Source organism: Gymnodraco acuticeps, unplaced genomic scaffold (assembly GCF_902827175.1).
Source record: "Gymnodraco acuticeps unplaced genomic scaffold, fGymAcu1.1, whole genome shotgun sequence".
In the NCBI taxonomy this organism is placed as follows: domain Eukaryota; kingdom Metazoa; phylum Chordata; class Actinopteri; order Perciformes; family Bathydraconidae; genus Gymnodraco; species Gymnodraco acuticeps.
Window position 1 is genome coordinate 60,282 of NW_022989989.1, and position 26,149 is coordinate 86,430.

At 43.2% G+C, this 26,149-nt stretch overlaps 1 protein-coding gene across 2 annotated transcripts; it reads right to left on the reverse strand.

Moving 5' to 3' along the window:
• Positions 1-445: 445 nt before the first annotated feature.
• Positions 446-26,149, reverse strand: LOC117544045 (tripartite motif-containing protein 16-like). Of its 2 annotated transcripts, none has more exons than XR_004568639.1 (3): positions 17,757-17,776; positions 8,007-8,106; positions 446-1,267 (listed from the first exon to the last, which is right to left on the reverse strand). XR_004568639.1 is itself a non-coding variant. In XM_034212822.1 (3 exons), exon 1 carries the CDS (start codon positions 26,046-26,048, stop codon positions 24,393-24,395), a length of 1,656 nt encoding a protein of 551 aa, XP_034068713.1. In that variant the 5' UTR covers positions 26,049-26,149; the 3' UTR covers positions 448-1,267; positions 8,007-8,106; positions 23,379-24,392. The 2 variants fall into 2 exon arrangements, 1 of the variants encoding a protein (XP_034068713.1); XM_034212822.1 differs by lacking the exon at positions 17,757-17,776 and adding an exon at positions 23,379-26,149 and having other exon boundaries at positions 448-1,267.

Sequence of the window (26,149 nt, forward strand, 5' to 3'; positions counted from 1 at the left end):
CCAAGTGTCAGAAAACACAACCCTCTCTATTTTCCTCCATACCCAAATCTCTTAAAAAGGGGCTGCAACGGATCTGATACAGACTGATCCAGATTTGAACACTTCTGTGACGTCACAGAGGTGGCGCTACGGCTACTGGGCCGACTCCACCAATCAGGAGGAGACAGCCACGGACATTGCCGTTCGAAAGCGCTGGAGACGCTGTAGTACATATGCCAGGCCTGTAGATGGTGCTGTTCTCACAGAAACAGCCCATGAAAAGACAGTGTTAAATTGAGCGAAATGAGGAATGGCTAAAATGCATGATCTGTTTGGTATGAAATGTATTAATGATGTATTACCCCATGTATCTGCAGCCATCTCATTGTTAATCCGTCCTTAACGTCATTATGTTACTTGACATTATTTTCTGCATGATGTAAATGAAATCAAATGAAACACAAAATGTTCTGCTGAAATCCTTTATTTAAATTAGCTGACAAATAGAGGCGATAACAAGCCTCAAAGTGTTCATTGACCAATTCCTGTTTAAAATGTGAAATAAGAATTTATTTGTTGGACTTCTGAAAATTCAGATCATGAAAAAATCCCCGCTGCCAAATTAAAGTTGGTGCAATGATTCAAATGTCTTTTTTTAGAAACCAATAAGAACCAAAATGACTGAGAATACGTTTAAAATGAAAATGTTAATACTGAGACAAACTCTGAGAAGGATGCAGCATCACCAGCCTTTCTAGAACAGCAACATGTCTGCACTGGCATTAGCATACCATGCATTAATTTTTTTAATTCAGGGACAATCTGTTAAAAAACAAATCCAAATAAAATTAGCATTTCTTCCCCCGTGAATAAAAAGCTGCGGAGAACTAAATTGCGAAGGGTTGGTTGGCTTGCAGCGCGATACCACGCAACCCTGTTCTTACACTTCAGGGTAACTTCCTGTCGGGATTAAAATAATGAAAACCTCCTCTTTAAGTGTTGTTCAGTTGTTGTTGTTGTCGTTGTTGTTGTCCGAGGAGCTGGGCCAGGGCTCGGAGCTGCGGCGGCTCAGTGTCGGGCGCCACATGCTCCACGGGTTGTAGGTGCGGCTCATCTCGGAGGGGGGGGGGGGGGGGGGGGTGACGGGGGACACCAGGTCCGTCAGGGTGGAGGAGGAGCTGGAGGCCGGGGGGAACGGGTGCAGCGCAGAGTCAGCGCTGGTGGACCAGATGGAGGAGCTGAAGGGCGTCGGGGCAGACCAGAGGCTGCGGGCGTTACCCAGGAGGGACTGAAGAGAAGGGGGAGAAGAGAGGATCTGTGAGAGACTTGCCTATTATCCAAAATGCACTTCTTCATGTCTCTTCTACATCAACATGTGTCCCCTCTTCTTCATGTCTCTTCTACATCAACATGTGTCCCCTCTTCTTCATGTCTCTTCTACATCAACATGTGTCCCCTCTTCTTCATGTCTCTTCTACATCAACATGTGTCCCCTCTTCTTCATGTCTCTTCTACATCAACATGTGTCCCCTCTTCTCCATGTCTCTTCTACATCAACATGTGTCCCCTCTTCTTCATGTCTCTTCTACATCAACATGTGTCCCCTCTTCTTCATGTCTCTTCTACATCAACATGTGTCCCCTCTTCTTCATGTCTCTTCTACATCAACATGTGTCCCCTCTTCTTCATGTCTCTTCTACATCAACATGTGTCCCCTCTGTGTAAAGACATTCTGAAAGTTTCAGGAACAAAGATTCTCTCTCTTTTTGTCCTGATCCATTTCTATAATAACCTGTCTGAAAATAAGCTGATCAGATTTGGGCCACTTTATGATGTCATAACGATGTTTTGACAATCACCCCCCTCCCCCCCACCTTATCACCTTAATCTCCTCCTAGAGCACCATTTTGTTCTTTTTAACCAAATATCTCTCAGAGGGGCGTGGCCAGCAGCAGCAGTTTGGTGTTTGAGCCAAACACTTCAGAGACATGTTTTATATATATCTGAGACCTATAATGTGTTGTTGAAAAAGAGTATAACACTTAACTTAAATGTGCCTTTTTTTTTATATACAAAGCAAGCATATTTGTCCACTTCTTTGTTGATAAGGACACTGTTTCTACACGGACCACTATTGCGGTAAGCATGTTGTAACTTCCGGTTGTTGTCATCTCCGGGTATCCCGTGTGTCCGTTCTGTTGCTGATAGCTTATTATCTTAACTTAATCGATCGTTTTAAAACTCTTGATCACGGCAACTGCCTGACGTTGTAATCACACGTTACTATAACTTAAGCTCTCACAACTCTCCTTCTCTTAGCGACTGTAACTCCACAGTTGCCTACACTCTTTTCGGGTTTGCTAACGGTAGCTACTTTAGCTTGATAGCTAGCCATGGCTCTTTCCCCACCCTCGGCTGCTATTTCCTGCTCTAACTGTCTCATGTTTGGTTACTTCCCTACCTCCTTTACTGGTACCGGTACATGTGTTAAATGTAGTATAGTTGTTAGGTTGGAGGCGGGAATCATAGCCATAGAAGCCCGGCTCCGCATCTTAGAAAGAAACTCGGCTACAGTAAAGCCCATGTTAGCCGGTGCGGACCGGCAAAGGTAGCTCCTATTAGCCGTCCCCCGGCAACTCCCGAGCAGCAGGGAGACTGGGTGACTGTTCAGAAGGGGCATAACGCGAAACCCGCAGGTCCCCACCAACCCGTTCACGTGTCTAACAGATATTCCCCACTCAGCGAGACACCCGCTGAGAAGCCAACTCTGGTTATTGGTAGCTCTATTATGAGACACGTGAAATTAGAGACCGAAGCCTCCACAGTCACATGCATTCCGGGGGCCAGAGCGGGCGACGTTGAGGCGCATCTTAAACTGCTGGCTAAAAATAAACGTAAATACAGTAGGATTGTTATTCACGTCGGTGGTAATGATGTTCGTATACGCCGATCAGAATGCACCAAACTTAATGTGGAGTCGGTGTGTAGTTATGCTAAGACAATGTCGGACACCGTAATCTTCTTGGTCCCCTCCCCAATCTGATCAATGATGACATGTATAGCCGCATGTCATCATTTCAGCGCTGGTTGTCTTGGTGGTGCCCAGCAAACAATGTGGGCTTCGTAAATAATTGGACAGCCTTCTGGGGAAAACCTGGTCTGATTAAGAGAGACGGCATTCATCCTACTTTGGAAGGTGCCGATCTCATTTCGGCAAACATTTCAGGGCTTTGTGGACTTAATCCATGACAAACTGGAGTTGAGACCAGGAGGCGGAGTCGCAGTCTTACACGCTTCTCTGCGCTCTCTCCTAGGCAGTCATCCATAGGAATCCCGAACCCAATAAAATACCCAATATTAGCGGTGTGTGTGTCTGCCCAAGGACAAGTTAAGGTAAAACCTAATAGAGGTGTCATACATAATAACCTAATCAAAGTAAATGTAACAACTACTACAGTGCAACAAAACAGGAATATTAAATGTGGTCTCTTAAACATAAGATCTCTAGCATCTAAAGCAATATTGGTAAATGATTTAATATCAGATTATAATATTGATATATGCTGTCTCACTGAAACTTGGTTGAGACATGAAGAATATGTCAGCATAAATGAGGCCACTCCACCCAGCCATATCAATACTCATATTGCCCGAGGCACGGGCCGAGGAGGTGGAGTTGCAGCCATCTTTGACTCAAGTTTACTTATCAATACTAAACCAAAATTAAATTATACCTCCTTTGAAAGTCTCGTTTTTAGTCTTACGCATCCGACCTGGAAAACTTTGCAGCCAATCTTATTTGTTACAGTGTACCGTGCACCAGGTCCTTATTCAGAATTCTTATCTGAATTCTCTGAGTTTTTATCAACTTTGGTTCTTAAAACAGATAAAGTAATTACCGTAGGTGACTTTAATATTCATGTTGACGATGATAAAAATAGCCTTACTGTTGCATTTAACTCTATATTAGATTCTGTTGGTTTTTGTCAGAGTGTAAATAAACCAACCCACTGCTATAATCACACTCTCGACCTTGTTCTGACTTATGGTATTGAAATTGAGCAACTATTAGTCGAACCGCATAATCCTGCTTTATCCGACCATTTCTTAGTAACTTTTGAAGTACTGTTACTAGACTACAAAGCATTAGTCAAAAGCTCCTGCAGCAGAAACCTATCTGTTAGTGCTATAGCCAAATTTAAGGAAGAGATTCCACCAATACTTAACTCGATAGCATGTCTGCATGTAAGGGAGGAAACTTATACAAAATGTACACCACCCCAAATTGATCATGTTGTTGATAGTGCTACAGATGCGCTGCGAATAAAATTAGACTCTGTTGCTCCTTTGAAAAAGAAGAAAATAAAACAACATAGACTAGCTCCATGGCATAATGCCGAAACCCGCAAAATAAAGCAAAAGTCGAGACAACTTGAAAGGATATGGCGTTCTACTAAACTTGAAGAATCTCGTTTAATTTGGCATATTACTCTCAATGAATATAAGAAAGCATTGCGTAAAGCGAGAGCAGCTTACTACTCTTCATTAATAGATGAGAATAAGAATAATGCAAGATTTCTTTTCAGCACTGTAGCCAGGCTGACAGAAACCCACAGCTCGATTGAGCCTTCTATTCCCATAGCACTCAGTAGTAATGATTTTATGTGCTTTTTTAACGATAAAATTGTTACTCTTAGAAACAAAATTAATGACCTCTTGCCTTTGACCAGTATAGTGTTATCAACAGCTCCCGGAAACGTAAGTTCTAATATTACACTAGATAGTAAACTAGAATGCTTTTCAGCCATAAACCTTGAACAATTCAATTCAATGATTCTCTCTTCTAAACCATCAACGTGCATGTTAGACCCAATTCCAACTAAGCTGTTGAAGGAAGTTTTTCCATTAATTAGCACTTATTTATTAAATATTATGAATATGTCTTTATTATCAGGCTATGTTCCACAATCATTCAAAGTAGCAGTGATAAAACCGCTTCTTAAAAAGCACAACCTCGATCCAGAGGTTTTAGCCAACTATAGACCTATTTCTAATCTTCTGTTCCTCTCAAAAATTCTTGAGAAAGCGGTCGCAAAACAGTTGTGTGATTACTTAAAAAACAATGATTTATTTGAAGCTTTTCAGTCTGGCTTTAGAACACATCATAGCACAGAGACAGCTCTGGTTAAAGTCACAAATGACATTCTAATAGCCTCTGACAAGGGACGTGTCTCTATTCTTGTTTTGCTCGATCTCAGTGCTGCATTTGATACTATCGACCATGATATCTTATTGCAAAGACTAGAGCACTTAGTTGGCATACAGGGAACTGCTTTAGACTGGTTTAGGTCCTATCTATCTGAACGCTCTCAGTTTGTACGTGTCAATGATGAATCTTCCACGCAAACCAAAGTTAGCCATGGAGTGCCACAGGGCTCAGTGCTCGGACCTATTTTGTTCACATTATATATGCTTCCGTTAGGCAATATTATAAGGAATCATTCTGTAAACTTTCATTGTTATGCGGATGATACTCAACTATATTTATCAATCAAGCCTGATGAAATTAATCATCTAAATAAAATTCAAGACTGCCTTAAGGACTTAAAAACGTGGATGACCTTAAACTTTTTGATGTTAAACACGACCAAAACTGAAGTTATTGTACTTGGCCCGAAGAATCTACGAAACAAATTATCTAAGGATATACTAACTATGGATGGCATTAATTTGGCCTCCAGTGAGACTGTAAGGAATCTTGGTGTTATATTTGATCAGGATTTATCCTTTAACGCCCACATAAAATCAATTTCAAGGACCGCCTACTTCCATCTACGTAACATTGCAAAAATCAGGCATATCTTGCCTCAAAACGATGCAGAGAAACTAGTCCATGCATTTGTTACTTCAAGGCTGGATTATTGTAACTCTTTATTATCAGGGTGTACCAAGAAGTCAGTCAAGTCGCTTCAGCTGATTCAAAATGCTGCGGCTTGTGCAATAACCAGAGTTAGGAAAAGGGACCACATTACTCCTGTTCTGGCTGCCTTACACTGGCTCCCTATAGAACACAGGATATAATTTAAAATTCTTCTTCTCGCCTACAAAGCCCTTAATGGGCAGGCGCCATCTTACCTTAAAGAACTCATTATACCCTACTGTCCTACTAGGGCATTGCGTTCCAAGAATGCAGGGTTGTTGGTTGTTCCTAGAGTCTCTAAAAGTACAATGGGAGCCAGAGCCTTTTCTTATCAAGCTCCACATTTGTGGAATCAGCTTCCAGTTTGTGTTCGGGCGGCAGACACCCTATCCGTTTTTAAGAGTGCGCTTAAGACCTTCCTTTTTGATAAAGCTTATAGTTAGGGCTGATTAGATCCAGCCCCTAGTTTTGCTGATATAGGCTTAGTTTGTCGGGGGACATCTTACTTCTTCCTTCTCTCTGTCTATACCTGTGTACTCTCATGTTCCGATTAACCCAGCTTCCCCAAATGTCTTTCTTTTTGGTGTCTATATACGCCGGGATCCGGAGTCATGGATGATCCTGCGCTCCTCTGTCCTGGATCGCGAGCCCTGGATCTTGAGTCGTGGCTGTGGTCCTGGATCATAGGTCCTGGATGGATATCCTCGTGGATTCATCTTCCTATTATACACACATGCATTTCCAAACATTTGGACTACCTATGTTGCAAATGTATTATCTTTTCAATTTACACACGGCATCTATTGCACGTCTGTCCGTCCTGGGAGAGGGATCCCTCCTCTGTTGCTCTCCCTGAGGTTTCTCCCATTTTTCCCTTTAAACTGTGGGTTTTCTCCGGAAGTTTTTCCTTGTACGATGTGAGGGTCTAAGGACAGAGGGTGTCGTATTGTCATACTGATATTTTGTACAAACTGTAAAGTCCACTGAGACAAATGTAACATTTGTGATATTGGGCTATATAAATAAACATTGATTGATTGATTGATTGATAAGAGTATAATAAATATTAAGAAAATATCCCTTTAATGAACATGTAAAGGAGATGGGGTCTCCAGGAAATTGGGTTCTAGCGATGGCACGGTGTGGATTGGTGTGTCCCGGTAAAATAACACGGAGAACAGACTTTCCCAGTTCAGATCTGTAATTATTATTATCAAGTTAACGCGTTAATAACGCGTTAACGCACATTTTTTTTAACGCCACTAATTATTTTAACGCGATTAACGCATGTGTATTTTTTTTCCTCGGCCGCCCCGTAGTTTCAGAGCGCATCAAGTTTAAAATACCATCTACAAGCTGATGCTGACAGCCCCGCTCCTGCCGCCCGCTCACCGGCAGGCACCGACTGGCTGTTGGGAGGACCGGGAGGGTGTGTGTATGTGTGGCCCGAGCGAGCGAGAGAGGGTGTCCTTACGTGCATTGTTGTTGTTAGCATCTGGTGCTAGCTAGTTTAACGGATATGGAGCTGTTGATTGCAGCGTCCAGGCAGCTCCCGTTCGAGCATATGCCTTGAGTTGCACATAGCTCCAACGATCCATCACACACACACACACACACACACACACACACACCACACACACACTCACACACACACACACACACACACACACACACACACACACACACACACACACACACACACACACACACACACACACACACACACCAGTTGTATTGTATTATTGAATGAGAGAGGTTCCAGGTTGAATTGAGGCGAATATTTTTAATGTTCAGAGGTTGTTGTGTTTAATATTCATGAGAATATTTGTCATTGTTCAAATGATAATAAACATTAGCATAAAGCATATTTGTCCACTCATATGTTGATAAGAGTATTAAAAACTTGAAATATATTCCTCTAAGGTACATTTAGAACAGATACAAAATGTGCGATTAATTTGCGATTAATCGCGATTAACTATGGACAATCATGCGATTAATCGCGATTAAATATTTGTAATTGATTGACAGCCCTAGTAATTATACTTCGTTCACGCTGTTAGCCATGTGTGTGTGTTCTTTCTAACAAATGAAATGTTGTTCTTACTGCGGTGGGGGAGCTGGAGGGCCAGGAGCCGAGCTGAACTCAGGCCAACTCTGCTGAGGCTGAGGCTCCGTGGGCTTCGGGAGGTTCATCCCACTGAACACTGAACACAAACACCAGGGGGATTATGGAAAAGTATAGAGAAAACTGAAATGAAATATCAATGATATCCTTTCAGAAAAGCAACTGAAGAAATTATTTCGCCTGGTTAAAAAAACGAATAATTATAGACATGAAAATAAACAAAATCTCCCCTTAGTTTCAGAAAACACCTTAATAAATAAAAACAAAACAGACAAAAATGTAAACCTAATACAAAGAAACATGAATATATAAAAAGTACAAACAGAAGTATACAAATAAAACTATACACTGAAAAGTAAAAGGAATACATCTCTACATTTTAAACCAAACAAATCAAATCTAAATATATGAACATTTAATTAATATATTAAAACATTTTGTTAATATCTAAAAATAAAAAAACTCAATATTTCAATTCAAACAAACGACTTCAATATAAAAATACGGAATATATAAAATGCAAACCTAATATTTAAAAAGTAAACTAAAACTCTGAAAATTGACTGAAAGTAAAATGAAATAAAAAATGCACAACTATTAACGCTGCGACACACACTCAAAAGTAATCTTATCGTTACTCAACGTCAGGGACGTGCACAGACATTTTGGGGGGCAGGGGCTCAAGTGAGAAAAAGGGCACATCTCATAATCATTTATAAAAAAAATGTAAAACCAAAAGTGAAATATTGTCACGATCTGTCTGTGTTGTTGTTTTGTCTTGTCTTTTTCTATCTTTGGGTTTCCTGTTTTATTTTGTAAATTGTTCACCCCCCGTTTCCTGCCTGTTGCTTTCTGTCTGTTTTCCCTCCCTGATTACCCGATTGTGTTCACCTGGTGCCTCTGTGTCTTCTCCTACCTCCTCACCTGTCTCGTGTTTGTTTGATTAGTCCTGGGTGTATTTAAGTTCTGGTTTTTCCATCTGTCTTTGTCGGTTCGTCTTGTGTTTTGAGTAATTCTGCGGTGAGTGTTCTGTTCTGTGTCTAGATACTGTAGCCTTGAAATAAAGGAATTCTTTTTGTCACTTAAGTCTGCATTTGGGTCCTGTTTCCAACACAAACCGTGACAGAACGAACCGACCAGAAATGGACCCAGCAGATGATCCATTTGAGGTGGAGCTACAGCATTATTCCTTTGGTTTGGCTTGCTGCTGTGATTGGTGGAGTGGAGCGTCCAGTGTTCGGCAGAGGGAGGCCGCTCTGGTAGAGGCGCACCGGTTGGCTATGGAGAAACCAGACTTGGTGAAGTTCTTGCCTGGCTGGATTTTGAACTTCCTCTGGGTGTGTGATTTCCAGCCTGCTGACTACAAACGTCTCGGTGTGGTCCGTCTGGAGTCAGCCAGTGCTTCTGCCCCAGTTCTGCTCCTGTCCAAGAGTCGTATTCCGGAACTCGTCAGGCTTATGGAGGTCCACGGAGTATTCAGGAGGCTGCTAAGAGGAGTCGTCGCAAGGCCAGGCTAGCAGCCCGAGCCCCAGCAGCCATGGTTCCGGCTCCAGTACAGGCCCCAACCGCCATGGTTCCGGCTCCAGTGCCGGACCCAGCAGCCATGGTTCCGTGCTCCAGTACCATCCCACATAGCCATGGTACCGTGCTCCAGTACCACCCCACACAGCCATGGATCCGTGTTCCGGTTCCTTGCCCAGCAGCCATGGTTCCGGCTCCAGTGCCGGCCCCAGCAGCCATGTTTCCGGCTCCAAGACCGGCCCACACAGCAATGATCCAGGCTTCAGCTCCGGACCTTACAGCCATGTTTCCGGCTCCAGAACTGGATCTTACAACCGTGGTCCCTGCTTCAGAACTGGATCATACAGCCATGTTTCCGGCTCCAGAACCGGACCTTACAGCCATGTTTCCGGCACCAGAACCGGACCTTACAGCCATATTTCCGGCACCAGAACCGGACCTTACAGCCATGTTTCCGGCTCCAGAACCGGACCTTACAGCCATGATTCTGGCTTCAATTCCGACCCCCGCAGCCATGGTTCCGGCTTCAGTACCGGCCCCGGAAGCCATGGGCTCGACTCCAGTTTCGGCTACAGGGCTGGCTCCCCAGCCGACGCCAGCTCCCCGAGTCTTGTCGGTGTACCGGCCGACTCCAGCACCTCGTCTCCTGCTGGCTCCCCAGACGACGCCAGCTCCTTGTCCTGTCTCGTTGGAGGTTCCCGGGGGTCCTGCCAACCCTTTGTCCTGTGCCGTTGGAGGCCCCGCAGACTACTCTCCTGCCGGGGGTCCTGCCAACCCTTTGTCCTGTCCCGTTGGAGGTCCCGCCGTCTACTCTCCTGCCGGGGGTCCTGCCAACCCTTTGTCCTGTCCCGTTGGAGGACCCGCCGTCTACTCTCCTGCCGGGGGTCCTGCCAACCCTTTGTCATGTCTCGTTGGAGGTCCCGCCGACTACTCTCCTGCCGGGGGTCCTGCCAGCTCCTTGTCCTGTCTCGTTGGAGGTCCCGCCGACTACTCTCCTGCCGGGGGTCCTGCCAACCATTTGTCCTGTGCCGTTGGAGGCCCCGCCGACTACTCTCCTGCCGGGGGTCCTGCCAACCCTTTGTCCTGTCCCCTTGGAGGTCCCGCCGTCTACTCTCCTGCCGGGGGTCCTGCCAGCTCCTTGTCCTGTCTCGTTGGAGGTCCCACCGACTACTCTCCTGCCGGGGGTCCTGCCAACCCTTTGTCCTGTCTCGTTGGAGGTCCCACCGACTACTCTCCTGCCGGGGGTCCTGCCAACCCTTTGTCCTGTGCTGATGGAGGTCCCGCCGACTGCTCTCTTGTCTGGTCTTCGCCCTCGAGCCCGGCCCTCTGAGAGCCCGGCCCTCTGAGAGCCCGGCCCTCTGAGAGCCCGGCCCTCTGAGAGCCGCAGTCTTCGCCCTCAAGCCCGGCCCTCTGAGAGCCGCAGTCTTCACCCTCGAGCCCGGCCCCCTGAGAGCCGCGGTCCTCGCCCTCGGGCCCAGCCCCCTGACTCTTCCGGCCGCGGTCCTTGCCCTCATGCTCGGCCCCCTGACTTTTCCGGCCGCAGTCCTCGCCCTCATGCTCGGCCCCCTGAGTTCGCCCGCGGTGGCCTTCGCCCCTCCATAACCCCCATTTTGGACTCTGCCTTGCCCCCGGGCCGTCCGCCCGAGACCCCTTCCTGGTCCTCTGCCTTGCCCCCGGGCCGTCCGCCCGAGACCCCTTCCTGGTCCTCTGCCGTGCCCCTGTCAGCCCAAGCCCGTCCTCCAGACCCCCTCCACCCACCCTGGTGGCTTAGTGATGCGTAATTCTGCGGTGAGTGTTCTGTTCTGTGTCTAGATACTGTAGCCTTGAAATAAAGGAATTATTTTTGTCACTTAAGTCTGCATTTGGGTCCTGTTTCCCACACAAACCGTGACAAATATAGTTGCACATCTCTGGCTTACCGACCAATTAATTGTAATACCCTCACACTCACGCAATTGTTTAATACTCAACATAGTTCTACAAAATAATCAGTTAACACAGAGACAATGGTCTTCTTTAGTAATCGCTACGCACAAGAGCAGACATCAACAAAGGAAACTATGCCTTAATGTGCATGTTTTCTATGCTACTAGTTCATTGCTATAATAATTAGTTTATTTTAGCACAACATTAAGTCCTTTGAATTATTTTTGTGGTATTAAAATAAATAACACTTGAAAATCAACAAATCTTCACACAAAACTGAAAAAGGCTGTTCTCTACATAAATACGCAAACCAACCTACACTCCAAACTACAAGTAGGCCTAAGTTTAGTTACAACAATTACACTTAGTGCATTCTGCTCTCCTCTCCTACTCATTTATTTAATTGGACAAAACACATCAAAAATGCTGAAAAAACGGTGCAAAAATATTTATTAAGAACATGCAAAAATACTGCAACTTTACTGGAATTATTTAACAATATCTTGAAATCAGGGGCGGATCTAGACAAATATTGATGGGGTGGCAAGAGGATGGCAGGAGATTTTGAGGGGTGGCATCCCCTGAAAGAAGTATATGCTGATTTAATCGCAGTCATATCATCATTGTTAACTTGGAAAGCCACAATGTTGAGATTTTAACTCCATAACATTTGGTGACATTATTGTGGCACATCAGCAAAGCCTTACATATAAATATATAAGGTGGCAGACTTAATTTAATGAACTGAACAATAACTGAATGAGTTTGTTTCACTCTTAGACCAGCAGGGGCACCAATCTATGCAGACTGCTGCAATAAGTACATGAATTAACTGTCTCATCGATGTTTGTCTAAATTAATATGATAATATTAACGATCATATTATTCCTATCAGCTGTCAATCACTGTTATGATTCACATATTCATTTATTATTGAATAAACACGTTTTTTTGGAGGAGTTAATGATGAATGTTCCTCAAGATGCTTGCTCAGCCTCCTTCAAATTTGAAAGACAAGTAATTATATCATGTATCAAAAGAATCAAAGGAACAGTTGAGCGCCCCACGACTTCATTGCAAACAGTTACAACCTTGACTTTACATCAGAAAGAACAAACATTAAAGAAGTGACTAACTGCACCAGTTAGGGTTAAAAAACGTGTATTCAGCTAAAACATAAACATCGCTGCAGTTAATATCCAGTGGAAAGTCCTTACCTACTGGCCTAGTTCAATCAAAGTGGTTACTTTTTTTGGCTGGGCAGTGAAGTTTTACCAACCCGGTATCACGGTGAGACGTGAACATGTGACGCTTTACCATTGCTGGGAGACGTGAAGATGTCACGGTTTCGTCTTTTCAAAACGTGAAAAGCGTGACAGCTACACGGTATTGTTAACCCATGTTAACCAGTGGAGAAATAACCGGAAATACCAAGCAAATGCTACCCCGACGTAATGATTTATTTTTTAATAGTCACACTCGATTACAGCGATTTTCTTGTTGCCCCAGCTGGTCGACACCTCTTTTAGTATAAACAAAGGCTACATTAATGTATTAAATCGATGTTAATCCATGCGTGTGGATGTGGAATTAACGGACGTGACGTTGTGCGATTGAGTTGCCAAGCAACAGCTTCGGTTCATGTTAATTTACAAACTATTCAACTACAACCGTAGTTATATTTAAAAACATGTTAGAAGGCCTCACGAAATACTTTAATGCACATTAAAATGTAAATGTGAAGGAATGTGTGTATAACAAAATACATCGGTCATTAAACGAAACCGGAAATAGACGTAGGCAAGATCCTCAGCTCGATGATTGGATGGTTATCCGTAATGCATGCTGGGATTTGGTGTTTATGTGATGTGAAATCTGAAAACGTTTTTTAAAAATACAATAATACTTTATTCCGAGTGTGCTTGCTTTACTCTTTGAAAGTCATCACATAACGGCATTGTAATACACGGTTCGGCTGCATTAAATATTACATATCTGCCGTAGTTCTCTATTTATAGAGCCCTGCTGAGAAGACTTCTGGACAAACAGGAGAACTGCCGCCAAAACTGAATACGTAACGTTGATCATAAATATATAAGCAATTATACAACATCTTACATTTCTTTTTACACAATGCGTCTCCTTGCAGTATCAACACTAATTCGGCTGACTTTTATATTTGATCCAATTGGTAGATAGGCTGTATTTAAACCATAACCGTTCAGAGCTGATAGAAAGGGACACCTGGTGGTCAAAGCACGTTATTGAATTTTATTATTTTATTATTAGATATTAATAGGATCTCTATAAAGTATATTCATTAATCGTTATTCTCTACTAATAGTTCATTAAAGACTGTATATAATGACTAGTTTGAACATCCCTTTCAAGATTTCAAGATTTTATAAGCTAAGGTTTATTGACATATCATATTATACAACACAACTACTGTGTAGTTATGCAATGAATGAAAAGCTTGGGTCGCAGGTTCCTCAACAGTGCATTACAAGACATCTATCAATATGTGTTTATACTCCACCATTAAACTGTCATTCTGCACATTTCTTATACTATCTACATATATCTTATAAGAGTATAATACATATGTATAATATCAGTTTAATAATAAACAAATAATAAACAAATAAGTGCTTAAACATAGTTAACATTGCAGGAAAGCAATATATTAGACGTTAAGTACTTTGTCAGGCTTAATATTTATCTGTAGATACAAATGTCACTGTGTGCTGTGTGCTCTGCATGTGTGACCATTAAAGAATCAGAATCAGAATACCTTTATTAGTTCCACAGAGGGGAAATGTGCAGCGTTACAGCAGGAAAGAGCCACAGACAGCTTAGTGTTGCATATCTTACATGCGTTAAAAAAAGTACTAAGTTAGAATAAAATAAACAATATGCTAAAAAAGTACTAAGTTATAATATATTAAACAATATGCTAAAAAAAAAGATAAAAAGATACATAATTTTCAAAAACAAAATGGCATATATATTGATTTAGTGGCCAGGTATAAATTACAGTTATTAATGGCATATATATATTGCACATATTGCACAAAGTTGGTTTGTATTTAGCAGCAAGGGGTGTTATAATCTGTGTTGTGGTGTGTGTAGGAGGGTCTACAAGGGGCAGTGGTGGTTGTAAAGTCTGACCGCTGCAGGAAGGAAGGACCTGCGGTTTCAAGAGGGTTTCATCCCTCCATATTCTTCTTAAAGCTTTTTTCTTATTCAAAATAAGACCTTAACCTAAAGTACTCTTTAATGTTTAAATTAAGCCTTATTAGTTTGTCTGTTTTGCACATCCTCCTATTAATATCTAATAATAAAATAATACAATTCAATAACGTGCTTTGACCACCAGGTGTCCCTTTCTATCAGCTCTGCACGGTTATGGTGTAAATACAGCCTATCTACCAATTGGATCAAATATAAAAGTCAGCCGAATTAGTGTTGATACTGCAAGGAGACGTATTGTGTGAAAAATAAATGTAAGATGTTGTTTAATTGCTTATATATTTATGATCCACGTCACGTTTTCAGTGCCTCATGTTTGTCTAGAAGTCTTCTCATCAGGGCTCTATAAATAGAGAATTACGGCAGATATGTAATATTTAATGCAGCCGAACCGTGTATTACAATGCCGTTATGTGATGACTTTCAAAGAGTAAAGCAAGCACACTCGGAATAAAGTATTATTGTATTTTTTAAAAACGTTTTCAGATTTCACATCACATAAACACCAAATCCCAGCATGCATTGCGGATAACCATCCAATCATCGAGCTGAGGATCTTGCCTACGTCTGTTTCCGGTTTCGTTTAATGACCGATGTATTTTGTTATACACACATTCCTTCATATTTACATTTTAATGTGCATTAAAGTATTTCGTGAGGCCTTCTAACATGTTTTTAAATATAACTACGGTTGTAGTTGAATAGTTTGTAAATTAACATGAACCGAAGCTGTTGCTTGGCAACTCAATCGCACAACGTCACGTCCGTTAATTCCACATCCACACGCATGGATTAACATCGATTTAATACATTAATGTAGCCTTTGTTTATACTAAAAGAGGTGTCGACCAGCTGGGGCAACAAGAAAATTGCTGTAATCGAGTGTGACTATTAAAAAAATAAATCATTACGTCGGGGTAGCATTTGCTTGGTATTTCCGGTTATTTCTCCACTGGTTAACATGGGTTAACAATACCGTGTAGCTGTCACGCTTTTCACGTTTTGAAAAGACGAAACCGTGACATCTTCACGTCTCCCAGCAATGGTAAAGCGTCACATGTTCACGTCTCACCGTGATACCGGGTTGAGTTTTACACACCGTCTTATTTGACTTTCTCAGGACTTGAAACTGTTTTTTGGGGGCAGACCCCCGCAAAGAAGATAAATGTTATACACACGTAAGGTCATCATCTTAACAGTTTGTTATGCTCATCGAGTCATCCGTGAGCAGAGCATCAAGTTGGCATGCCTATAATATAACAGCTGAATGTGGCGATTACCATCTTGTTCAGCAAAACGCCTTACAAACTGATTAAGATTTAAAGCTATGGTGCGTTTTAATTCCATGAGTACAGTCCGTCATTTTGACGGATTAGAACAAACTTGGAACAGCGCCAACGTTTCCCCGCAGCGAGGCTCCGGTGTTAAGCATGCCTGCCAAAAAGGAAATGATACCGTTTCCAAACCCAACTTTGCAGAACAAATCATTGAAATGTCTGTGAGTTTTGGCTTTACACTGTGCGCACTCCCGCGAGGTGCAGTGGGCATGCATAACATGGCGCTAACGGTTCACGAGCGTGCGCCCCCCCGGTTGACAGTTCTCTTTCTCTACAGAAAGCCTCTCTTCTGTACTTTGGCTTCTGAGTGTGTCTTTCACACACCGGCAGCTTAGTCATTTGTTCATCACCACTCACCTTCAAAATAACAAGTAAAGCCGGCATAATGTGGGACAGTAAAGTGGGAGGTGCTGCTACCTGTCTGTCTGAAGGGACTGCCGATGTCCGCACCGCTGTGCGCGAGACATGGAGGGAGGGAGAGAGAGAGCAGCGGAATTTCACAGTCTAATCGTGGTGGGTATTTATGCACTGGAGACCGCTAATCCAGCAAAGCGACTAGCAAACTAGCAACACTACTGAGACCACGGCCATGCGCCCAAGCCAAGGCTTCAACCACTTTCTCCGCAACACTACACACCCCGCTCAACGATCCCAAGGGAACCGCCGCTTAACCTGCCAGGGAAAACTCCGCACCGTTCCGCACTGCTCCACATGCAACGCACCAACAAACCACACAAGAGAGAAAGGAAAAAAACAAAACAAACAGCTGACCATGGCTAAGAACAACTAGAAGCAACCACTCGAAATATAATACCAAACAAATCAAAGCATCACAAAGTAATCAAATCAGTCCCCCAAACAACAATCTGAAATCTAATGTCCTTCCCACCAGGGCCGTATCCAGGATTTCCTAAATACCGAGGTCCAAACATGCTAGGGGGGTTCGGGGGATACCCCCCGCGATTTTGGTGATTTTCATGATCTAGTTAGGTGCTTTTTAAGTCCTGTGGGGGGTCACACATTGGATAATATATTGATTTCAAACCATGTCAGTGGGCTGACAATGTCAGCATCAATTATTTTTGAAAGTGTAATACATCATAAGAATCAGTTGATTGTTACCATGAATGATCTGGAAGCAGAAGAGGCAAAAATGATCACAAAACATTGTCAACATTCATTTTCCACGTCTCTCTCCTTTCCATGACCTGCAGCCTCTCTTCCATCTCCTTTAGTCTCTCTGTCTTCTTCCTGTTCATTACTCTCTCTGTCCTCTACTCTCTCTCTCTTTGTTCAACCTCTCCCTCCTTGTTCACTGTTTGCTCCTCCTCACTTGTCGCTCCTGCCAGTGAATTAAAAGCAATTCAGCCATTTAGTTCATTTCACTTGTTTGTTTGCATTGTTTTTTTAATTTAAATCTGTTTTGTTTGATTCTCAAAAGAGAACAAAGATGTAAGCAAATTGTGTTTTATACAATTGTATGTTATTATGACATAACTGTAATATCTATTACAGTTATGTATGTTTAAAAATTATGCCTATTGTAAATGAAGACATTACATTTAGCTGACGCTTTTATCCAAAGACTATTGTAATCGATATATAGATGGGGTTATTAAGCCTACGTTCTTCTGCTCTCTCGCTCTCGCTCTCGCTCTCTCGCTCTCTCTCTCATATTGTTGACCGCAAATACCTCATTCCTTCCGTCTACTTCAGGGGTGGGGAACCTTTTTCCTCTCATGGGCCATTTCAATTTTTTCAACATCCTCCGAGGGCCGTACAAATTATTGACCTCTGCTTAAAAATCACAGCACATTCATTTGGCCTTTCTTTCATGCTGTGCAAAGAAAAAGCAACCTCTTAATCCAGATATCTCACCATGACTCACGCATGCATTCACGTGCACGGTTGTGGCATGACCACCAAACAGAAAGATATGGACACAAGATGTGTGCAAATGTATTTAGTTTCCTATCCATGGACATGATTTAAGTGGGGGGGACCTAACCTCTTCTAGGGGGGTCCAGGGGTTTGCTCCCCCGGGAAGATTTATTTTTAAATATTGAAGTTAAAAGCATCTATCTGGTGCACTTTGGGAGCAAAATGAAGAGATCTATGGAAACATCTCTCAACACCCATATGAAACAGAACTGTAAACAGATTTACTTTTTCATTATGGATATTTTACAAATCACTCTCCTTTTAAACTGTATTCTTGTTTATTAATAACAACTTTTTTTTACTGTCATATAGTATTTTATACCTGTTTACTTTATTATCTTGTTTTATGATAACTATAATGATCATATAAAGATGTGCCTTTACCTCACTGGTTGGAGAAAAAGCTTCTTATATTCGTTAGCATAGCTAGCTAACCATATGCTAATAACAAAGTTATTGACTGTATGATCAGAATGACAGATGAACAGATCGCCACTGGGTTTACAACTAAGACACAGCCACGCAAAAACTGCAGTATGTGTAGCCTACGCCCTACGGACTTATGGGTACTGCAATTTTTTTAAAGTCCCGGAGCGGCGTTCTGGTGCTCTCCGTCAGCACTGCACCCCTGTCAGACGAGACATATACCACGTGATGACACGTTAGGCTCGTGTTGTGTTCAAGGACCATGACCGTTGCCAGGAAAAACAGGCACTCACTTGTTTAATTATTTTGCGGTCTAGATTTCTTTAATTTTTTTGCGTGTGTTTATAAATGACCTCGAGGGCCAAACCAAATGGTCTCGCGGGCCGTATACGGCCCGGGGGCCGGAGGTTCCCCACCCCTGGTCTACTTGGATCCGAATGCTTCTCGTTTTGCGCCGTCCCCCCGTTCAAATGAAAATCGCCACCAATCATATTTCCACGCTCGTGCCAAGGCCGGGGGAGGGGTTACAAAGCTTGCGTCTTGTGCTGCATTCACTTGCACTCGGACATTAGAGATTTTCTCTCAAATGTCTGATGAGCCACAACTTTTATTTCAAAACAAAGAGGCCAACTGGGGTGGCAAGGCATTTTTCTGAGGTGGCAGCTGCCACCCCGTGCCACCCCGTAGAACCGCCACTGCTTGAAATCCGAAAATAAATATTTTGTTAATAACTTCTTTCGTTACTAACTTTCTTTGTATCTTGTATCTTTCTTTGCACTTGGAAGTTGTTAAATATGTTTTCGTGTCTTCACTTGCTGTCTCTCCTTCCTCCCTTACAGCAGCAACCTTCTGGGGGCCATGTCCATGTAGATGTGTATTACTTCACTGTGGATAACAGGAATGTCCTTCTCAATAGCGAGGAGGAGGAGATCAGAAAGCCTCTCTTCTGTACTTTGGCTTCTGAGTGTGTCTTTCACACACCGGCAGCTTAGTCATTTGTTCATCACCACTCACCTTCAAAATAACAAGTAGAGCCGGCATAATGTGGGACAGTAAAGTGGGAGGTGCTGCTACCTGTCTGTCTGAAGGGACTGCCGATGTCCGCACCGCTGTGCGCGAGACGTGGAGGGAGGGAGGGAGAGAGAGAGCAGCAAAACTTCACAGTCTAATCTCCCGACCTGATATTTTAGTTTTTTATTCAAGCAATATATTTTTGGAAAGTGTGCGCGAACAGCAGTAGATACATTAAAAAAATTAAATAAAAAGCACCCCATAAAAAGGGCACTTTCTCTGGAGGAAGAAAAAGGGCAGGGGCTCAAGCCCACTTTGAGGTCTATGTGTGCACGTGCCTGCTCAAGACTGACTATCTATGGAGTCAGATTTGCATATATATATATGCAATTTTCAACAGATACAGCCCACTGAAAAATATATTGTTTTATATCAAATTAATGTATATATATATATATATATTAGCTGTACACTTTACGAATATAATAGTTTTTTATGGACAACTTTACCATTCAATCTCGTCCAACTGATTTTGCTGCCGTCACTGCTCGGCTCTTGGTAGTTCAGGCATTTATCAAACCTGGCAACCCCGGGTTTCCTGGCAGCTGTCAATCAAAGTCCAGTGGCTCCGCCCCAAAGGGCCAGAAACTTTTCATGCGCACGTAGACCAAGCCCCCAGGAAGTGCGCCGGACTCAGATGAAAATATTCGTGCTGGCCAAACGGCGGTACTACACTTCCGTTTGGTTGCCAGGCCCGGAAACACTTTTTCCCATTGACTTACATGGGGAAAGAGTGGTCTGTAACTCGTTGGATAATTTTTTTTAAACTAAATAAACTACCCAGTATGAACACTTGTATAGCCCTTATTAAAAACATTCGTTCCTCAAGTTGTAAAAATTAGCTAATAACGTTATTCTGAGAATTATTTCCCTCTGCATTATGAACGCGCATCTAACCCACGGGACCGCGCCGCCCGGCACGTTCATGTTACGTGTCCCGACCAATCAGAGCACACTGTGCTCCCAGGGAGGGTGGGGCTGGAGCTATTGGAGCTACAACGAGCCGTTAAAGGCAGAGAGTGAAATTCAGTGAATACACGTAGTTTACAGAGATGCTGTTTGAGAAACCAATGTGAGTTGCGTTTATCTTTACCCATGGATGCACAATAAGAACGGATCCATATCGTCTCACTGCCATCCCACGGAGCTGTAATAATGGATATATTGCACATGTTTGCTGTAATTCATTATCATACATGGGCTGTATGATTAAATCTTGTACCGTAAATGTTGTATTAAATAAAGTTAATATTACCGACATTATTAACGTCCCTGTAGCTTTGTATTGTACTAAGAAGCTTATTGCGCTGTATATAAATATATATATATATATAGGCCTACAGTGCAATAATTATTTCATGCTAAATGAAGCTCTGTTGGATATCACTAGATCCTGTTACAGCGTAATATAAGTACTTAACGATTGATGTGTACATTGGCATCATTACTAGCTAGCCGCTAGCTGCTAACTGCCGCCTCGTTCATATAAAATCCATGATAACAACAATCCATTACCATGCTGTCATGAACGCGCGGTGCTGTTACGTGTACGCAAATTGACGTGCTTGATGTGAACGAGCATTTTGGTTAAAGTTGCGCATGCTCTATGAGTGCACTTACGGGTACTTCTCAGGCATGCTGGGTAATCTGTGACGTTTCACTCTCTCAAAAGTTGGGCCATTTTATCATCATGCGCTAATGAGCAGCTCTTATAGGAATGAATGAGGCCCCGCCTCCCACGCTGTATCCAGTTCTTATTATACATCCATGGCGTAGACAGACTCCGCGAGGGGTTTAATCTGCGCGCGAGGGTCAGTGTAAAAGCACATTTTCCGCTCGTGAGTAGCTTGTTTTACGCGCTAGAATATTGACCCAAATCTGACTCCATACTATCCGCCACAACCTTTTCCGCCCCCGATCACTTATTGAGAGGAGAGAGCAGTGGTGTAGTGGGCGTTGGACGCGGGGGTACGCCGTACCCCCACTTATTTGGAGCACAATCTTTTTTTTAATAGTCTAATAAATATAAAATCATTGCCAGTGTTATCAGTTGCAAGTGTGTATTTGTTGTAATAAGGACAAAAACATAATACATTTCACAGTAATAATAATACAAAATAAAAACGATTTCCTTAAAGAATTATGATTCATCATCACGCTCATGACCCCGCGGCGAGCTGGGGGTGTGTCCCACGGCGAGCCAGCTCACTGCCCGCCGATTTTGCGGTAGCTCTTTCCCTCAAGAATGCTAACGAAAAAGCTCTATAATGGCAGGCAAACATGTTTTACTTGACTTCTTTTCTAAAAAGAATATAATTCACAAGAAGAAAGAGGCTAGCAGCAAGTGAAGTTGCTACTAGTACTACATCATCAGAAGAGCCGCCTAAAGACGTGGATAATGCTAGCACTAACGTCAACGTTAGCTGCGCTAGCAACGTTCCGCTAGCTAGCTCAAGCTCACCTTTCCCAGAGGTATGGACGGAGGAGATGTGGCGGAGGAAACAAGAGGCTACCCGTGGAGACTGCAAAGCTGGGAAACTGGGCTGCAAAGTTTGTTCATCCATTTCGGATTTATCAGTCTTCAAAACGCAAGGTGTGTGTGTGTGTGTGAAAAGCAGCGCTGTCTGCTTATTTGCAATGTAGGCTAGGCCTAATCAGAATAATTTCAAGTCCAGATCATCGTCTGCTTAGTTGCAATACTGTAGTTTATGCAATTTAGGCCTATAAATTGTTTATGTAATTTAAATATGCCAGTGTGTCCATGGTTTTGAGTCTGTGTGTGTGTTGAGCGCAGCGCCGTCTACTTTTTGCAGTACAGCAACTATAGGACTAAGCATGCCGGTAGTTTCTTTGGGCCTGTCTGCCCGTGTTGTGAGTGCACTTCGCGCGTGCGCACTTGTGTGGCATTGTTTGGGATTACCTAATTAAAATAGTGTCCCCCCAGTAAAAAAATCCCCACTACACCACTGGGAGAGAGAGTAGTAACATGGAAATAGTAAATGAATGAGTAAAGACGGTCTTCCTGGTTGAACTTGCGCTGAGCTTCATTTAGTCTCAGATCACTTCCACACAGAGACGTGCACAGGTACGGGCTAATGTTGCCCGGGCAACGGCCCTTTTGAACTTTTTGGCTGACCTGCCCCTCTGGAGAGAGCGAAAGTCTTTTTTTTCTGTTGTGGCCGAATAAACATGATAAGCCCACAATTAATATTGTAGAGTCTCGCTGCGATAAAACAAACCTTGCCAGCGCTGTCATCTTCCCCCAGTCACGTGACTTTGTTTACAATCTGACAGCTGAAAGCAAAGGAAAGCCCTCCGAGTCCGGTCCGGCCTATGGCTATGGTGATCATGTGCCTGGCTGGCTTTGGTAGCAAATCCTCGGGTCAATCTGTCCCCGGAAATGTTCCCGTTTTTAAATATGCTTAAATTGATTTAAATATACTTGTTATTGTGTTTCTGTCTTTCTGTGTCTTTTCATCTGCTCCGTAAACTCCCTCTCTCTCTTTTCTTGATCGCCCTCTCTCACATACGGGAGAACAGTTCACTGTCCCGCTTCATTGTAGGATTTCTGCCATGTCTCTACTTTAGTTTGGCCATCTCTGTTATTAAGTTATGGAATACTAAATACATAAGTAATTAGATACCTTACCGTTACTGCTCTCATAAAGAATGATAAGAATAATGTGTATTGAACTGGTTTAATCAATTAGTGAGTTTATTTAAGGCACAGCAGTTACAATGGTCAAACTAGCCTACATTAAAACAGAATTGTCCGCATTTGATCTTTAATAGTTACTAACATTAGATATGTTAATGAGATATAGACCGCAAACATTTTTTTCCCTTGGTTTTCATTTTTTTAATAAAAATGTCTTACGTTTTCAGGGGGGTCGGGGGGTCGGCCCTTTTTCTAGTTTAGAGCAACAGCCCCTCCAAATGTCTGTGCACGTCCCTGCTTCCACATGTTCTCCATCAGCTTCGTATGGCACCTTGGACACAAGAAGAACATCCTGTTTTTGTTTTTGAAAGACAAACCTTTATTAATGATCCAAACATTTCATTTAATCACACATCCCATCAGTAAAGTCTGTTCAATGATTTCATGATCAGTCTCACTTTCTCCACATGAATGTGTTTCATCTCAGCTGTTTCAAACAGAGTCAGACATGATTTCCTTATTGATTATTATCATGATAATTAATGTTCTATAAAACATCAGAGTACCCAATTTCTATTTGGATAACAACAACAACAACAACAACAACAACAATTCGTCTGCAAAACAATAACTGTAATATTATGCAATGTATTTCCCAAGCAAAGACTCTAAGCTATTCCCAGGAGAATAATGAAGGATGTACTTATTGATTATGATCATGACAGGAAGTGATATCATTTTGAATAAACATGTGATGATGAAATAAGTGTTATAACCATCTGGGAACTCATGTTTTAGTTAATTCAGCAACAATAACATTGAATCTGTCAAAAAGAATACATGTGATTATAAATGCCTCTATTGTTTTAGAACCAGAATAAAATGTGTAGAATAAAAGAAGCTCTGCTGCTTTCTCTCTGAAGACTCGTGCACTACAAGAGAAACAACAACATGAATCAAAAGAAATATCCAACACATATTTAGAGCAAAGTTTACATATCAGTTCAGGTGAACAAGGATCCTCCTGAGCAGTGACAGCCTCCATGGCTAACCAGACACAGGAAGGAGCCGGAAGAAAGTCCAGCATCTACAGAACAACTCGTGAGAAGATGTTGAAGCCCCGCCCATCATGTTTGATTGACAGCTGATCTCTGCAGTGAAGACATGGACAATCAGCTCTGATGGACACACGGTGAGTTTAAGAAGTAGAAGAGTTCCTCCAAGGACTTCAGGCTATCTGAGTTTACAAAACTCAGCTGTGGCTCCATATTCATAACAAAGACAAACTCCAGCATGTAGCGGCTGAGTGAATGTGGTCTGCACTCTGTGGAGGAGAGTCATGGTTTCAGAGACGCTGTAGAAGGACAGAACACCTGCTCTGTGATCCAGGTACACTCCTACTCTGGAGGACAGAGGACCTGAGACGGGAGTGCTGATACTGTTGTAAAGAAATGAACATCTGTTTTGGTTACAAATTAAGGACCAAGATTTGTCATTGTATCCAAATACACTTTCCCCCCCTGCTCTGCTGATATTCTTGTATGCGACTGCTACAAAAACTCCTCCCCCTTTCCACTCCACCTCCCAGTAACAACGTCCAGTCAGACTCTCTCTACTCAGGACCTGAGAACAATAAGTGAATCTGTCTGGGTGACGAGAATAAGACTGATGTTGTGTCATGTATGTTGCTTTTCTGCTCCCCTCAGATAATACCAGCCTCTTGTGTGCTGTGTTTGGATCCAGAGTGATCTCCTGTGAATATGTTAAGAACCCAGCTCTGGTGGTGGGCTCTGCTGCTGACAGTAAAACATCCACTTCAGTCGGTGAGACGTTTGTCCATTCCTCTCTCAGGACGTCCTGTAGTTTGTCTCTGACTGCTGACAGGGCCGCCGTCACGTCCTCAAAGTAGCTCAGAGGACGGATGTTGATGCTGGAGGAGTGTGTAGCTTCACTGAGGGCTGGCAGTGAGGGGTAGCTGAGCAGAAACTGGTTGTGATCCTCTGTGTGAGACAGCAGCTTCAGCTCAGCGTCTCTCCTCTTCAGCTCAGAGATCTCCTGCTCCAGCTTCTCCTGGAGCTCTCTGACTCGACTCACTTCTCTCTTCTGCTGGGATCTGAGCTGCTGCTTCACATCAGAGCTTCTCTTCTCCATGAGACGGATCAGCTCAGTGAACATCTTCTCACTGTCCTCCACTGCTTTATCAGCAGAGCCATTGACGGCCTCCACCTCCTGCTGAAGCAGCTTCACCTCCTTCTCTCCGTCCTGGATTCTCTGCTGGATGTTGAGTCGACTCCCCTCCAGCTCTCTCTGCCTCTCAGTCCTCTCTGCAGCAGCTGACACCGTGTCGTGGCCTTTGTGTTCGTCCATAGAGCAGAGATAACAGATACTCTGCTGATCAGTGCGGCAGAATATCTTCATCACCTCGTTGTGACGAGAGCAGATGTTCTCCTGGAGCTTCTTGGAGGGCTCCACCAGCTTGTGTTTTTTTAATGGAGCTGCGTCATAATGAGGCTGGAGGTGTTGGTCACAGTAAGAGGCCAGACACACGAGGCAGGACTTACAGGCTCTCAGCTTCCTCCCAGTGCAGACATCACAGGCCACATCTTCAGCTCCAGCATAGCAGAGATCAGCAGGAGCAGCTTGGAGTCCAGTCTTCTTCAGCTCCTCCACTAAAGCTGCTAACATGGTGTTTTTCAGCAGGACAGGCCTCGGTGTGAAGCTCTGCCTGCACTGAGGGCAGCTGTGGATTAGCTCTACATCCCAGTGCTGTTTAATACACTTCATGCAGTAGCTGTGTCCACAGGTAGTGGTCACCGGATCCTTCAGTAGATCCAGACAGATGGAACAAGAGAAGGTTTCCCGGTCCAGCTGAACTCCTTTCTGCGCCATTTCACCTCTCAGTAGCAGCGAGTGTGTGAGTTTCACTTCCTGAGAGCTGAAACTAGTGTTATCTGAACAGCATGTGTGTGGGCGGTGAATGTGGCTATCAG